Consider the following 15,767-nt stretch of genomic DNA (forward strand, 5'->3'; position numbering starts at 1 on the left):
CTCAAGTTATCCTCCCATCTCAGCCTCCTGAGTAGCTGGGACTATAGGCATGCACCACTGTGCCCAACTCATTTTCAGTTATTTTGTAGACATGGGGTCTTGCTATGTTTCCCAGGGCTAGATCACTTTAATAAAGTTTGAGATCTGATTAGTGGTCTATTAATGAATTACAAGGCATATATATATATATATATATATATATATATATATATATGTATGTATTTTTTTTTTAATTGTGAGAGAGTTTTGCTCTTGTGTGCCCAGGGTGGAGTGCAGTGGTACAATGTTGGCTCACTGCAACCTCTGCCTCCTGGGTTCAAGTGATTCTCCTGCCTCAGCCTCCTGAGTAGCTGAGATTACCAGCTGATTTTGATATGTGCCACCACATCCAGCTAATTTTGTATTTTTAGTAGAAATGGGGTTTCTCTATGTTGGTCAGGGTGGTTTCAAACCTTAGATGATCCACCTGCCTCAACCTCCCAAAGTGCTGGGATTATAGGCATGAGCCACCATACCTGGCCATGCATGCTAAATATATTATGTGTATATGTGTTTGTGTGTATAATTATATGTTAAAGTGAACTTAAAGGATAGGCTAGAAATGTATTGGTAACAAATCAAATACCTTAACACAAGGTTTATACCTCACTTGCGGTACATAAACTCTCCAAGTCCATAGAGGATTCTGCTTCATGGTCACCCTAGAATCCAAACTGCTGGAGAGTTCCTTCTCGTAAAACTGTACTCTCTAGAACTTGAAGGCTCCTCATTTGTCATAGCAGGAGAAGGCAGCATAGAAAATCATCCACTGGCTCTCAGGTGCTTCAGCATGCAGTCCATTGGCCAGAACTAAGCACATGGCTCCAGCTAACTCCAGGGATGGGCAGGGGAAATGTAGTTGTCTGTCTGGTAAGTTAAGAACCAGATGTTAGTGGATATCAATGATGTCTACAACAGTCCTGGTTCTGCCACTTACTAGCCCTGTGATATTAGAAAGCCACTCTCTGAGCCCTAGTTTACTCATCTGCAAGTTGTAGACAGTAATATTCTCACCTAAATGAATTGTGATTATCAAATGAGATACTGTTTCATGGGAGCACTTTGGAAATGTAAAGTGTGATGGAAATTTTAGCTATTCTTTAACTGTTTTTTGAAGTTAAGGCACTGCTTGTTTTTCCACAGGTCTACTGAATGATGGAACTGTGGGTATTTTTAGGGGCAACCAGATGCGCTTAAAGCGAGCCTGCATTCGCAAAGCAAAGATCTCTGCTGTTGCTTTCCGGAAAGCCTTCTGTCACCACAAGTTAGTGGAACTTGATGCCACAGGTGTGAATGCTGATATCACGATTACAGACATTATCAGTGGGCTTGGCAGTAACAAATGGATCCAGCAAAATCTCCAGTGCCTGGTGCTGAATTCATTAACTCTCTCCCTTGAGGATCCTTACGAGCGGTGCTTCAGCCGGCTTTCTGGCCTTCGAGCTTTAAGCATCACCAATGTTCTCTTTTACAATGAAGACCTGGCTGAAGTTGCCTCATTGCCAAGATTAGAGAGCTTAGATATTTCTAACACCTCGATCACAGACATCACAGCTCTACTGGCCTGCAAAGACCGACTCAAGTCTCTAACCATGCACCACTTGAAATGTTTAAAAATGACAACTACCCAGATACTGGATGTTGTTCGGGAACTCAAACATCTGAATCATCTTGATATCTCAGATGATAAACAGTTTACGTCAGACATAGCTCTTCGCTTACTAGAACAAAAAGACATCCTACCCAACCTTGTTTCTCTGGATGTTTCTGGGAGAAAGCACGTGACAGATAAAGCTGTTGAAGCCTTTATACAACAACGGCCAAGCATGCAGTTTGTAGGTTTGCTGGCTACTGATGCTGGTTACTCTGAATTTCTCACAGGCGAAGGACATTTGAAGGTTAGACTTTTAAAATGTATTATTTTGTCAGGCTGACCAATATCTTAGTTGTGTAAGATTCTATTAAAGATGAATGTCTATGATATATAGAACATTTTCATGAAACAGGGACTCGTATAGTTGAAAGGCTTAGAGTCCTAATTAAAATCTCAGCTTCATGACCCAGAACAAACTATGATGTAACTTTGAGTTTTTATTTCCTTATTTGTAAAATAGATATTATTCTTACCTTGCAGAATTCTGAAGATTAATAATAATCTATGTAAATTACAAGTCACGTAGTAGGTCCTGGATAAACAATAGGTCATCTTATGATGATAATGTTTAGATATTTTGAACCATTTACACATAGTGTTTCTAATGGATAACTTCAGAGAAACTAGGGATACCCCTTGTTGAATTGAGTACCTAGTGGGAGATCAAGTTCTCTAAGGAGGTCTTTACTGTAGAAATGGTAGAATTTTGCTTTTCCTAAGGTTTCTCATGCCTAATGGTTTAAATTTAGTTTAACAAACATCAGTTGAATTTGGTAGAGCTTGGGATTAAAAAATGAAAATGAAGGCCGGGCGTGGTGGCTCATGCCTGTAATCCCAGCACTTTGGGAGGCCGAGGCGGGTGGATCACGAGGTCATGAGATCGAGACCATCCTGGTCAACATGGTGAAACCCCGCCTCTACTAAAAATACAAAAAATGAGCTGGGCACGGTGGCATGTGCCTGTAATCTCAACTACTCAGGAGGCTGAGGCAGGAGAATTGCCTGAACCCAGGAGGCGGAGGTTGCAGTGAGCTGAGATCGCACCATTGCACTCCAGCCTGGGTAACAAGAGCAAAACTCCGTCTCAAAAAAAAAAAAAAAAGAAAAGAAAAGAAAATGAGGCCGGGTGTGGTGGCTCAAGCCTGTAATCCCAGCACTTTGGGAGGTGGAGGTGGTGAAACCCTGCCTCTACTAAAAATACAAAAATTAACCAGGCAGGGTGGCATGCGCTTGTAGTCCCAGCTACTCAGAAGGCTGAGGCAGGAGAATCACTTGAACCTAGGAGGTGGAGGTTGCAGAGAGCCAAGACTGTGCCACTGCTCTCAAGCCTGGGTGACAGAGCAAGACTCCATCTCAAAAAAAAAAAAAAAAAGAAGAAGAAGAAAATATATGCCTCCAAGGAGCTTAACCTAGTGGGAGCAGTGATTATATGATTACAAATATATTTTTATATTTGTTTATAACTATTTACTTATATACTTTTATACATATATGCTTTAAATCATAAGTGTTTTTTTTTTTTTGGAGGAGTCTCGCTCTGTCACCCAAACTGGAGTGCATGGTGTGATTTTGGCTGTAAAGGCCTATAAAGGCATGAGCCACTGCGCCTGGCCTAATTTTTTTGTTTTGAATGTTTTTGTAAAGATGGGGTCTTGCGATTCTCCCACCTTGGGCTCCCAGAATGTTGGGATTATAGGTGAAGACCCTGTGCCTAGCCTGGCTTTCTTACCATAATATTTCCAGCTCTGTCATCACTGTTTCCCCACTAGATTTTTCTCTTCTCACTATTTCTCCACTCAATGTTCTGTTCTCACTATTTCCTTACTCAGTTTTCTCTTCTGTCACCATCAGTTTCCTGAACCTTCAATTTCTCCACAACTAGAATTCTTATATTTGTTGGCCACCTTATCCCATACTTGGATAATCTACCAAGCTGTGGCTCCCAACTCCTGAGAACACTGAAAATCTGCTAAACCCCGTGTTAGTTCTTAGTCTTCATTTTATTTGACCCAAAGTAAAATGGTATTTGACATAGTTGATCTTGCCCTCCTCCTTGAGATACTTTTTTTTTTTTAACTTAGCTTCCAGGATATCATACTTATCTTGTTTTTTTTCCTACTTGTCCTGATACTGGGCCTCAATTTCCTTTGTTGGTTCTTCCTCATCTTCCAGGCTTCTGTTAGAGTGCTCTATACCTCATTCCTTAAATCTATATGCTGATGACTCCTAAATTTGTGTCTTAACTTAGATCTCTCCCTTGAACTCAGACTCCTATATCAAACTGCAGTAATCAACATGTAGTGAAGGTACAAAAATGTTTTTTGGCCAGGGGTAGCTGCTCATGCCTTTAATCCCAGCACTTTGGGAGGCTAAGGCAGGAGGATTTCTTGAGCTCAGGAGTTGGAGGCTTGAGACCAGCCTGAGCAACATAATGAGACCCCATCTGACACCTGTAATCCCAGCAAATTGGGACGCCAAGGTAGGCGGATTACTTGAGGTCAGGAGTTTGAGACCAGGCTGGCCAAGATGGTGAAAAACCGTCTCTACTAAAAATACAAAAAATAGCCAGGCATGGTGGCAGGCGCCTGTAATCCCATCTCTTCGGGAGGCTGAGGTGGGGAATTGCTTGAACCCGGGAGGCAGAGGTTGCGGTGAGCCAGTGTTGTGCCACTGCACTCCAGCCTGGGCGACAGAGCAGGTCTGTGTCTCAAAAACAAAAAACAAAACAACAAAAAGATATTTATGTTAGTATCCCTGCTTCTGAGGAACTCTAGTGGAGAAAATACAGACTAATTTAAAAATAGCTTTAGTCGGCCAGATGCAGTGGCTCACCCCTGTAATCCCAAGCACTTTAGGAGAAAAAAGAAGATACTTATAATTTGAGCAGCCAGATGTGAGGTTTGTCACTGGCTAGAGAAGTGTTGTTCATTGAATAAACCATATAGGCAATAAAATTATCTTAGAGCACACCTATAATCCTAGCACTTTGGGTAGTGAAGGCAGGGGATCAGTTGAGGCCAGGAGTTTGAGACCAGCCTGGCCAACGTGGTGAAACCCTGCCTCTACTAAAAATACAAAAAGAATTAGCTGGGCATGGTGGCAGGTGCCTGTTGTCCCAGCTACTCAGTAGGCTAAGGCAGGGGAATCACTCGAACCCAGGAGGTGGAGGTTGTAGTGAGCCAAGATTGTGCCACTACACTCCAGCCTAGGCAATAGAGACTCTGTCTCAAAAAAAAAAAAATTGTCTTAGAGTATATAACATTCCAGTAACAAAAGTTCTTTAATTTTACATTCAAGGTAACTTAAGGATCTATTTCATAAAAGAGATTTATGAAGTTCTTGGAACCAACCAAATGTGGGTAAATGAAGAATAAAGACTGATTTATTTTGTTTCCCTCTTACAGTTTTTTAAATTTCAAATTTCAGTGTTTTTTTCTGAATTTATAAGAAAAAGTTCTGGGTGATTCAATGAGCTGAACACTTTGAAAAATTTTATTATTAAATACCCATTTGTACATGTGAATATGTAGTTAAAACCAGTCTGTATACATATGTTCTACATAAATATTAAGTTTAAAAAGCATTTAAAGAAGTAATATAATGTAGGCTGGGCACAGTGGCTCATGCCTGTAATCCCAACACTTTGGGATTCCGAGGCGGGTGGATCACTTGAGGTCAGGAGTTCTAGACCAGCCTGGCCAACATGGTGAAACCTCATCTCTACTAAAAATACAAAAATTAGCCAGGCGTGGTGGCGTGTGCCTGTAATCCCAGTTACTCGGGAGGCTGAGGCACAAGAATTGCTTGAATCCAGGAAATAGAGGTTGCAGTGAGCCAAGATGGTGCCGCTGTACTCCAGTCGGGGTGACAGAGCGAGACCGTGTCTCAACAAAAATTAAAAAAAGTAAAGTAGTGGAAGTAAAGAAACTTTTATTATTATTTTAACAATGATAGAAATTCTCAATATGTGCTTTTGTGTCATGTGATGTATATCAATACTGTAGTCTAATTCATTTCAGACTCTTGTAGCCTATCATATTAATGGTTGAAATGTCAGCCATGATACATCCCTTCATTTCCTCAAAGCTGCATATTCCAGTCTGAATATTATATGCTTTTTTGTTTTTTTGAGAAAGAGTCTCTCTCACTCTGTTGCCCATCATGGAGTGCTGTGGCACAATCATGGCTTACTGCAGCCTCAAATTCCTGGGCTCAAGCAGTCCACTTCAGTCTGCAAGTATCTGGGACTACAGGCATGCACCATCACACACGGCTAATTTTTCTTTTATAGAGACAAGGTCTTACTTGTTGCCCAGGCTGACTTTGAACTCCTGGGCTCAAGCAATCCTCCTGCCTCTAGCTCCCAAAGTGCTGGGATTACAGGCATGAGCCATCACGTCTGGCTGAATATTATATGTTTAATAAAAATTACTGAGTAATGCCGGGCGCGGTGGCTCACGCCTGTAATCCCAGCACTTTGGGAGGCCGAGGCGGGTGGATCACGAGGTCAAGAGATCGAGACCATCCTGATCAACATGGTGAAACCCCGTCTCTACTAAAAATACAAAAAATTAGCTGGGCATGGTGGCGCATGCCTGTAATCCCAGCTACTCAGGAGGCTGAAGCAGGAGAATTGCCTGAACCCAGGAGGCGGAGGTTGCGGTGAGCCGAGATCGTGCCATTGCACTCCAGCCTGGGTAACAAGAGCAAAACTCCGTCTCAAAAAAAAAAAAAAAAAAAATTACTGAGTAATATATTTTTAAAGTATATGATTACTTTTGTGTCACACTGTATAATGTTACTGCCAAAAAAGACTAAATCTTCCCCTTATTATAAGATAATCTCTCAAAATGACATTTTTTGGCATTTTAAAAATCTTTATTGTAAAATAAAATAGATACAAAGACGATAAATAATTATGTAGCTTAATGAGTTGAAAATAAAATGGGCTGGGCGCGGTGGCTCACGCCTATAATCCCAGCACTTTGGGAGGCTGAGGCGGGTGGATCATGAGGTCAAGAGATCGAGACCATCCTGGTCAACATGGTGAAATCCCGTCTCTACTAAAAATACAAAAATTAGCTGGGCATGGTGGCGCACGCCTGTAGTCCCAGCTATTCTGGAGGCTGAGGCGGGAGAATTGCTTGAACCCAGGAGGCGGAGGTTGCGGTGAGCCGAGATCGCGCCATTGCACTCCACCCTGGGTAACAAAAGCGGAACTCCGTCTCAAAAAAAAAAAAAAAAAAAGGAAAGAAAATAAAATGAACACATTTGAGACCATCACTCAGATTAAGTAACAGAACTTTGTCAGCTACTCCAAAGTTCTTCCATGTGCCCCATCCTGGACACAACTCCCTCCTTCTCCACAAAAGCAACCTCTATTCTGCCCTTAATAGTAATCATGTCCTTTCATTTCTTTCTTTTTTTTTTTTTTTTTGTATTTTCAGTAGAGACAGGGTGTCACCATGTTGGTCAGGTGACCTCAAGTGATCCACCTGCCTCGGCCTCCCAAAGTGGTGGGATTACAGGCTTGAGCCACTATATCTGGCCATGTCCTTTCATTTCTTTATACTTTTGTGACCCAACTATTTAGGCACTTGGTTAATCTTGCCCATTTAAAATTATTTCATGTATTTTTAGTGTCTTTTAGTTTATAGATTCCTTCTCCTCCATCCCTTTCTTTTCCTTATAATTTGTTCATTGAAGAATTTATCCTTTTGATTTGCAGTTTCCCTCAGTCTAGATTTTATTGTATTTGTTGTTGTTTTGTAGAGACAGAGTCTCGCTCTGTTGCCCAGGCCAGTCTGGAACTCCTGGGCTTAAGTGATCCTCCGGCCTCGACCTCCCAAAGTGCTGGGATTACAGATATAAGCCACTCTGTCATCCTGGATTTTGCTGATTGTATACTAATGGTGCATCTTTCTCTTTGTATTTTCTGCAAATTGGTAGCTGGATTTGGAGGCTTAATTAGACTCATGTTTGATCCCTTTGGCCAGACCCTTAGGTGTTGTATTCTTTCATTGGGAGGTACATTAGTACCTAGTTGTTTCTCTTTCTATGATGTTAGCAGGTATTAACACTTAGTAGCTAGATCTATTAATTAATTGGGGATTATGGTGATATTTTCATTTTTTTTTACTTATTAGTTGGATTGCTTTTATAAAGAGCCACTTTGTGTTATCTATATTTGGTTGCCAGTGGTACATGAATCACAGTTTAAGATACATATATTAACCTATGTAACTGGGAAATCCCTGGAAAGACTTAAGTTTGAACAGAACCTCTTGGTGCTGAAAAGGAGCATGATAAATCTGGGGAAATTAATTGATACATTTATTTGATGAATACTTATGGACTGCGTATTCTGAGCCAAGCATAATGCCAGTTATTGGGGTACAGTGGTGAATGATCAATTTAGTGGAGGGATTATGATAATGGCTATGAAAGAGATGTTTCAGGGGATCTAATTTAAATCAGTGGCTCAAAGAAGACTTCTAAGAAAGTGTCCTTAACTTGAATAAGGAAGAATGAGTAGAAATTAGTCAGGCAAAGAGAGAAAGTTTTCAGCGAGGACATTGTATTAGTGGTCTTTTGCTGAGAAGAAGCTTGACTTAAGGAAAGATGAGGAAAAAAGTTTACATAGCTTTAACATTGTGAGCTAGGGGGTGAGGATTAAGAGGCAGATAGGATCCTAATCAAGTTGTAGGGCCTTATAAATAGTGTTAAGTATCTTGAGATTTATTTTAGATATAATACCAAAAATTTCACCCATGGTCTTATGCTAGGTTCTGAGCCTAATAAACATCTCTTCAAGAGAGATAAACCTTTTTAAGATGAATAATCTAGATAGATTGGAAAGTATGACATTTTTATTTGATTCAAGTTTTATGTAACTATCCTAGATGCCATGTATACAAATGATATTTATTTATTTATTTAGAGATGGAATCTCTCTGTGTCACCCAGGCTGAAGTACAGTGGCTCGATCTCGGCTCACTGCAACCTCCACCTCCTGGGTTCAAGCGATTCTCCTGCCTCAGCCTTCTGAGTAGCTGGGATTACAGGCGCATGCCACACCACGCTTGGCTAATTTCTGTGTTTTTAGTAGACACAGGGTTTCACTGTGTTGGCCAGGGTGGTCTTGAACTCCTGACCTCACGTGATCTACCCTCCTTGGTCTGCCAAAGTGCTGGGATTATAAGTGTGAGCCACCGCGCCCAGCCACATCTAGTTTCTCTGACTAGATAAAGTTAGAGAATTCTAAAAGCTAATCTTCTGGTTATGTTCACAGGTGTCTGGAGAAGCCAATGAAACTCAGATTGCGGAAGCACTGAAGCGGTACAGTGAACGGGCTTTCTTTGTTCGGGAAGCTCTATTTCATCTGTTTAGTCTGACTCATGTGATGGAAAAAACAAAGCCAGAAATTTTAAAGGTAAGAATAAGAAACTGGATATGACATTTTTGAAATGATCTCCTTATGCAGATAATTTTTTGAAGAAAATTGGTGAAACTTTACATATAGTGTTTATTTATTTATTTTTTTTATTTTTTTGAGACGGAGTTTCGCTCTTGTTACCCAGGCTGGAGTGCAATGGTGCGATCTCGGCTCACCGCAACCTCTGCCTCCTGGGTTCAAGCAATGCTCCTGCCTCAGCCTCCCGAGTAGCTGTGACTACAGGCACGCGCCACCATGCCCAGCTAATTTTTGTATTTTTAGTAGAGACGGGGTTTCACCATGTTGACCAGGATGGTCTCGATCTCTTGACCTCGTGATCCACCTTCCTCGGCCTCCCAAAGTGCTGGGATTATAGGCGTGAGCCACCGCGCCCGGCCTCTTTTTTTATTTATAATGTGATTGATGTGTGAATTTTAAGCCATAAATGAGAGATAAGATAGTTGTACAATGTTTTTGAAGTTTTATACTAGTCTCATTAAGCAATATAAATGTCTTGTAGTACATATTTATCTACCGAAAACCAGTGACCACTGGGATATTTTATCACCAGCTACTGTAGAAAATGAAAGTACAGGGCCGGGCCTGGTGGCTCACGCCTGTAATCCCAGCACTTTGGGAGGCCGAGGCGGGTGGATCACAAGCTCAAGAGATCGAAACCATCCTGGTCAACATGGTGAAACCCCGTCTCTACTAAAAATACAAAAAATTGGCCGGGCGCGGTGGCTCACGCCTGTAATCCCAGCACTTTGGGAGGCCAAGGCGGGTGGATCACAAGGTCAAGAGATCGAGACCATCCTGGTCAACATAGTGAAACCCCGTCTCTACTAAAAACACAAAAAACTAGCTGGGCATGGTGGTGCTTGCCTGTAATCCCAGCTACTCAGGAGGCTGAGGCAGGAGAATCGCCTGAACCCAGGAGGCAGAGGTTGCAGTGAGCCGAGATCACGCCATTGCACTCCAGCCTGGATAACAAGAGCAAAACTCCGTCTCAAAAAAAAAAAAATACAAAAAATTAGCTGGGCACGGTGGCGCATGCCTGTAATCCCAGCTACCCAGGAGGCTGAGGCAGGAGAATTGCCTGAACCCAGGAGGCAGAGGTTGCGGTGAGCCGAGATCGCGCCATTGCACTCCAGCCTGGGTAACAAGAGCAAAACTCCGTCTCAAATAAAAAAAAAAAAAAAAAAAAAAAAAGAAAGTACAGACTGGGTGCAGTGGCTCATGCCTATAATCCCAGCACTTTGGGAGGCTAAGGTGGGCATATCACAAGGTCAAGAGATTCAGACCATCCTGGCCAACATGGTGAAACCCCATCTCTACTGAAAATACAGAAATTAGCTGGACGTGGTGGCACGTGCCTGTACTCCCAGCTACTCGGAGGCTGAGGCAGGAGAATTGCTTGAACCCAGGAGGCAGAGGTTGCAGTGAGCCAAGATTGTGCCACTGCACTCCAGCCTGGGCAACGGAGCGAGACTCTGTCTCAGAAAAAGAAAAGAAAAGAAAAGAAAAAAGAAAATGTCTCAGCTAGCCCATGCCTTATTAAAAAAAAAATTATTAAAAAAAAAAAGAAAAAAAGAAAATGAAAGTATGTGACCGGAATCAGGACACTGTATTGTATGTTAATCCTATATTGCTTCCCAAATAGATTTTTTAGAAATACGATATTGAGCCGTGTGTGGTAGCTCATGCCTGTAATCCCAGCACTTCGGGAGTGGGTAGCTTGAGCCCAGGAGTTTGAGACCAGCTTGAGCAACATGGCAAAACTCCATTTCTACAAAAAGTATTAAAAAATACAAAAAAAGAGTCAGTCATGGTGGCTCACGCCCATCATACCAGCACTTTGGGAGGCCGAGGTGGGCAGATCACGAGGTCAGGAGTTTGAGACCAGCCTGGCCAACATGGTGAAACCCCGTCTCTACTAAAGACACAAAACAAATTAGCAGGGCGTGGTAGCACGTGCCTGTCATCCCAGATACTCAGGAGGCTAAGGCAGGAGAATCGCTTGAACTCGAGAAGTGGAGGTTGCAGTGAGCCAAGATAGTGCCATTGCACTCCAGCCTGGGCAAACAGAGTGAGACTCTGTCTCAAAACACACACACACACACACACACACACACACACAAAGAAAGAGAGAAATAAAGACAAAGAAAATATCAGAATTCCATAAGGCACTTTTCCATGCTATTTAGAACCTACTGTGTATTCATAACTGATCTACATTACTTCCCAAGTAAGTATTTTTTTTAAGATACTGGGTCTTACTATGTTGCCCAGGCTAGAGTACAGTGGCTATTGACAGGCCTCAAACTCCTGGGCTCAAGCAATCCTCCTGTCTCAGTCTCCCAAGTAGCTAGGACTGCAGGTGTACATGACAACACCCAGCTATTTTAACCAAGCCAGTTTTTGAAGGGCAGGAAAGGAGCTTTCTTCATTTTATTGAATGCTTAGGGCAACGTTTATCAAAATGTGGTCCTTTGGGACAGGACACAGTTTATCAAAATGTGGTAACTTTGGGATGCTGAGGCAGGCGGGTCACTTGGGGCCAGGAGTTCTAGACCTGCCTGGCCAACATGGTGAAACCCCATCTCTACCAAAAATACAAAAAAGTAGCAAAGTGTGGTGCATGCCTGTAATCCCAGGTACCCAGGAAGCTGAGGCACAAGGAACCTGGGAGGCTGAAGTTACAGTGAGCTGAGATTGTGCCATTGCACTACAGCCTGAGTGACAGAGCAAGGCTCCCTCAAAAAAAAAAAAGTGGTCCTTTAACCACTAGAAGTCTAGGATATTGCTTATTTAAAAAGCATATTTGTGGCCAGGTGCAGTGGCTTATGCTTGTAATCCCAGTACTTTGGGAGGCCAAGGTGGGAGAATCACAAGGCCAGGAGATGGAGACCATTCTGGCCAACATGGTGAAACCCTTTCTCTAACAAAAATACAAAAATTAGCTGGGTATGGTGGTGTGTGCCTGTAGTCTCAGCTACTTGGGAGGCTGAGGCAGGAGAATTGTTTGAATCCAGGAGGTGGAGGTTGCAGTGAGTCAAGATCATGCTACTGTACTCCCATCTGGTGACAGAGCGAGACTCCATCTCAAAAAAAAAAAAAAAAGAAAATATATGCGTGGCCAGGCGTGGTGGCTCACACCTGTAATCCCAGCACTTTACGAAGCCAAGGCAGGCAGATCACTTGAGCTCAGGAATTCAAGACCAGCCTGGACAACATGGCAAAACCTCGTCTCTACAAAAAATACAAAAAATTAGCCAGGTGGTGGCATGCACCTGTAGTCCCATCTACACAGGACACTGAAGCTGGAGAATTCCTCTAGCCTGAGAGGCAGAGATTGCAGCGAGCTGAGATCATGCCACCACATTCCAACCTGGGTAAAAGAGTGAAACCTTGTCTAAAATACAAAAAGGACATTTGTGAACTCCATCCCAAGAAATTTAGATTCAGTATGGCTAGATGAGGCACAGGCATCTGTGTTTTAATAAGCACCTAAGATAATTCCAATGTAATTCTTATGCACAGTCAATTTTGAAAACCAGTGAGCATAGGACTATATTATATTTGGCACCTTGTTTAGTGGGCACAATTCCAAGAGATAGGTTTTATCTTCTGTTTTACAGATTATGAAATTGAGGTTTTGTGACATTAAGTAATAATAAGTCAGTGGCAGAGCTAGAATTTGACCTCCTAGATATCTTAAGTTCTGAGAATAAGGTGCTTGGGTAGGAACCAGTAACATTTTAGTCCTTAGGATATTATCACTAACACCTGTCACTCCTTCCGTATATACCAGAGGTTGGCACTTGGTGTATGAAATGTCTTTTTTGGGGGGTTTTGATTACTGTGAACCAAGTAACAAAGGACTAGATCTCTAGTCTTGATCTGAAATATTAATTCAGACTTTCAGAGAATGATTCAGAGATAAATGAAAGAATATAGGCCATTTATATATTTATCGAAGTAGCGTCTCACTCTGTCACCCATGCTGGAGTGCAGTGGCATGGTCATGGCTCATTGAAGCCTTGACCTTCCTCCTGGGTTCAAGTGATCCCCCTGCCTCAGCCTTCAGAGTGGCTGGGACTGTAGGCATATAACACCATGTCTGGCTGAATTTTAAAATTTGTTATTATTATTGCTTTTTGGTAGAGATGGAGTCCCACTATGTTGCCCAGGCTGGTCTCGAATTTCTGGGCTCAAGTGATTCTCCTGCTTTGGCCTCCCAAAGTGTTGGGATTATAAGAGTGAGCCACTTTTATTTTATTTTTTTAAAGATACAGGATCTAGCTGTATTGCCCAGGCTGGAGTGCAGTGGTGCACGATCATAGCTTACTGCAATCTCAAACTCTTGAGCTCAAGCAGTCTTCTGCCTCAATCTCCCGAATGGGTAGGACCATAGGTGGGTGCCATCATACCTGGCTAATTTTTGAAAATTTTAAAAATAAATTTATTTAATTAAATTAGTTAATTAATTATGAGACAGTGTCTCACTCTGTTGCCCAGGCTGGAGTGCAGTAGTATGATCATAGCTCACTGTAACCTCAAACTCCTGGGCTCAAGCAGGCCTCCTGCCTAAGCCTCCTGAGTAGCTAGGACTACAGGCCCACGCAACCACACCCAGCTAATTTTGTAGAGACAGGATCACACTACATTACACAGGCTAATTTTTTAAATTTTTTTTTAGAGACAGGGTCTTGCTGTGTTGCCCAGGCTAGTCTCAAATTCCTGACCTCAAGGGATCCTCCTGCCTTGACCTCCCAAAGTTCTGTAATTATAGGCATAAGCCACTGCACCTAGCCTAGGCAATTCCTTGTGTGTGTGTGTGTGTGTGTGTGACGAAGTTTCACTTTGTCACCCAAGCTGGAGTGCAATGGTGTGGTCTCTGTCTCGACTCTCTGCAACCTCCACCTCCCAGGTTCAAGTGATTCTCCCGCCTCAGCCTCCTAAGTAGCTGGAACTACAGTTGTGTGCCACCACACCCAGCTAATTTTTGTATTTTTAGTAGAGACAGGGTTTCACTATCTAGGCCAGGCTGGTCTTGAACTCCTGTCCTAGTGATCTGCATACCTTGGCCTCCCAAAGTGCTGGGATTGTAGGAATGAGCCACCCTGCCTGGCATCCCCCACCCCTTTTTTTTTGAGACTGAGTCTTACTCTGTTGCACAGGCTGCGATGCAGTGGCATTATCTCGGCTCACTGCAACCTCTACCTTCCCTGTTCAAACGATTCTCCTGCCTCAGCCTCCCAAGTAGCTGGGGTTATAGGCACCCGCCACCACACCCAGCTAATTTTTGTATTTTTAGTATAGATGGGGGTTTCACCATGTTGGCCAGACTCGTCTTGAACTCCTGACCTCAAGTGATCCACCTGCCTTGGCATCCCAGAGTGCTGGGATTACAGACATGAGCCACCATGCCTGGCAAAGGCAATTCTTACAGAGAATTTTTTTGCAAAGGAAAGCAAAGAAAAAAGATGGCCATTGTTTGAGGGCATGAGATTAAAAGAGGGATGTTTTGATTTTTTAATTTTTTTTAATTGAGATGGACTCTCCCTTTGTCGCTTGGCTGAAGTTGCAGTGTTGTGATCTCAGCTCACTGCAACCTCTGACTCCCTGGTTCAAGTGATTCTCCTGCCTCAGCCTCCCAAATAGCTGGGATTACAGGCATGCACCACCACGCCCAGCTTATTTTTGTATAGTAGAGGCAGGGTTTTGCCATATTGGCCAGGATGGTCTCAATCTCTTGACCTCATGATCCGCCTGCCTTGGCCTCCCAAACTGCTGGGATTACAGGCATGAGCCACCGTGCTCGGCCTGATTTTTTTTTTTTATTTTATTATTTATTTATTTATTTATTTTTAAAGATGGGGTTTCACCATATTGGTCAGGCTGGTCTTGAACTCCCAACCTCAGGTGATCCACCCGCCTTGGCCTCCAAAGTGCTTGGATTACAGGCGTGAGCCACCATGCCCGGCCACCTGATTTTTTTTTAATAGGAAAAATACAGCTTGTTTGTATCCTGATATGAATGATCCAATACAGAATAAAAAATTGATGTAGGAGTAGGAGGGGTGAACAGCTTCAGTAGACAAGAAAAGAATGATCTCACATATACATGGAAGGGTTAGTTTTACAAAGGACCCCCAAAAGATCCCTTATGATAGCAGGCAGGAAGGTGACATGTGTATGTATGTATGCTGGTAAGTGGGATACATGTAGTAGTGAGAATCTGAAGTTGTTTTCTGGTTGCTTCAGTTTTCTTTTTTTTTGTTCTTTTCCTTGGAGGCAGGGTCTCACTCTGTCCCTCAGGCTGAAGTGCAGTAGTGTGACCATGGCTCACTACATCCTCTGCCTCCCAGGGCTCAGGTGATCCTCCCACCTCAGAGTCTCGAGTAGATGGGACTATAGGTGTGCACTACTATACCCAGCTAATTTTATTTATTAATTTTTTGAGATGGAGTTTCACTTCTTGTCTCTTAGGCTCTAGTGCAATGGCACTATCTTGACTCACTGCAACTTCTGCCTCCTGGGTTTAAGCCATTCTCCTGCTTCAGTCTCTCAGGTATCTGGGATTACAGGCACGTGCCACCATGCCCAGCTGATTTCTGTATTTTTAGTAGAGAT

At 42.7% G+C, this 15,767-nt stretch overlaps 1 protein-coding gene across 1 annotated transcript in view; it reads left to right on the top strand.

Annotated features, from left to right (window-relative positions):
- ZYG11B (zyg-11 family member B, cell cycle regulator) overlaps positions 1 to 15,767 on the top strand; it is a 98,227-nt gene that overhangs the window by 40,061 nt on the left and 42,399 nt on the right. The window contains exons 3-4 of the mRNA XM_012434800.3: positions 1,183 to 1,937; positions 8,985 to 9,125. Coding sequence (XP_012290223.1) covers positions 1,183 to 1,937; positions 8,985 to 9,125 — 896 coding nt within the window. The remainder of the gene's footprint in view (positions 1 to 1,182; positions 1,938 to 8,984; positions 9,126 to 15,767) is intronic.

This window comes from Aotus nancymaae, unplaced genomic scaffold, assembly GCF_030222135.1.
Source record: "Aotus nancymaae isolate 86718 unplaced genomic scaffold, 86718_ANA_hifiasm-v0.15.2.pri h1tg000007l, whole genome shotgun sequence".
NCBI classification, from domain to species: Eukaryota; Metazoa; Chordata; class Mammalia; order Primates; family Aotidae; genus Aotus; species Aotus nancymaae.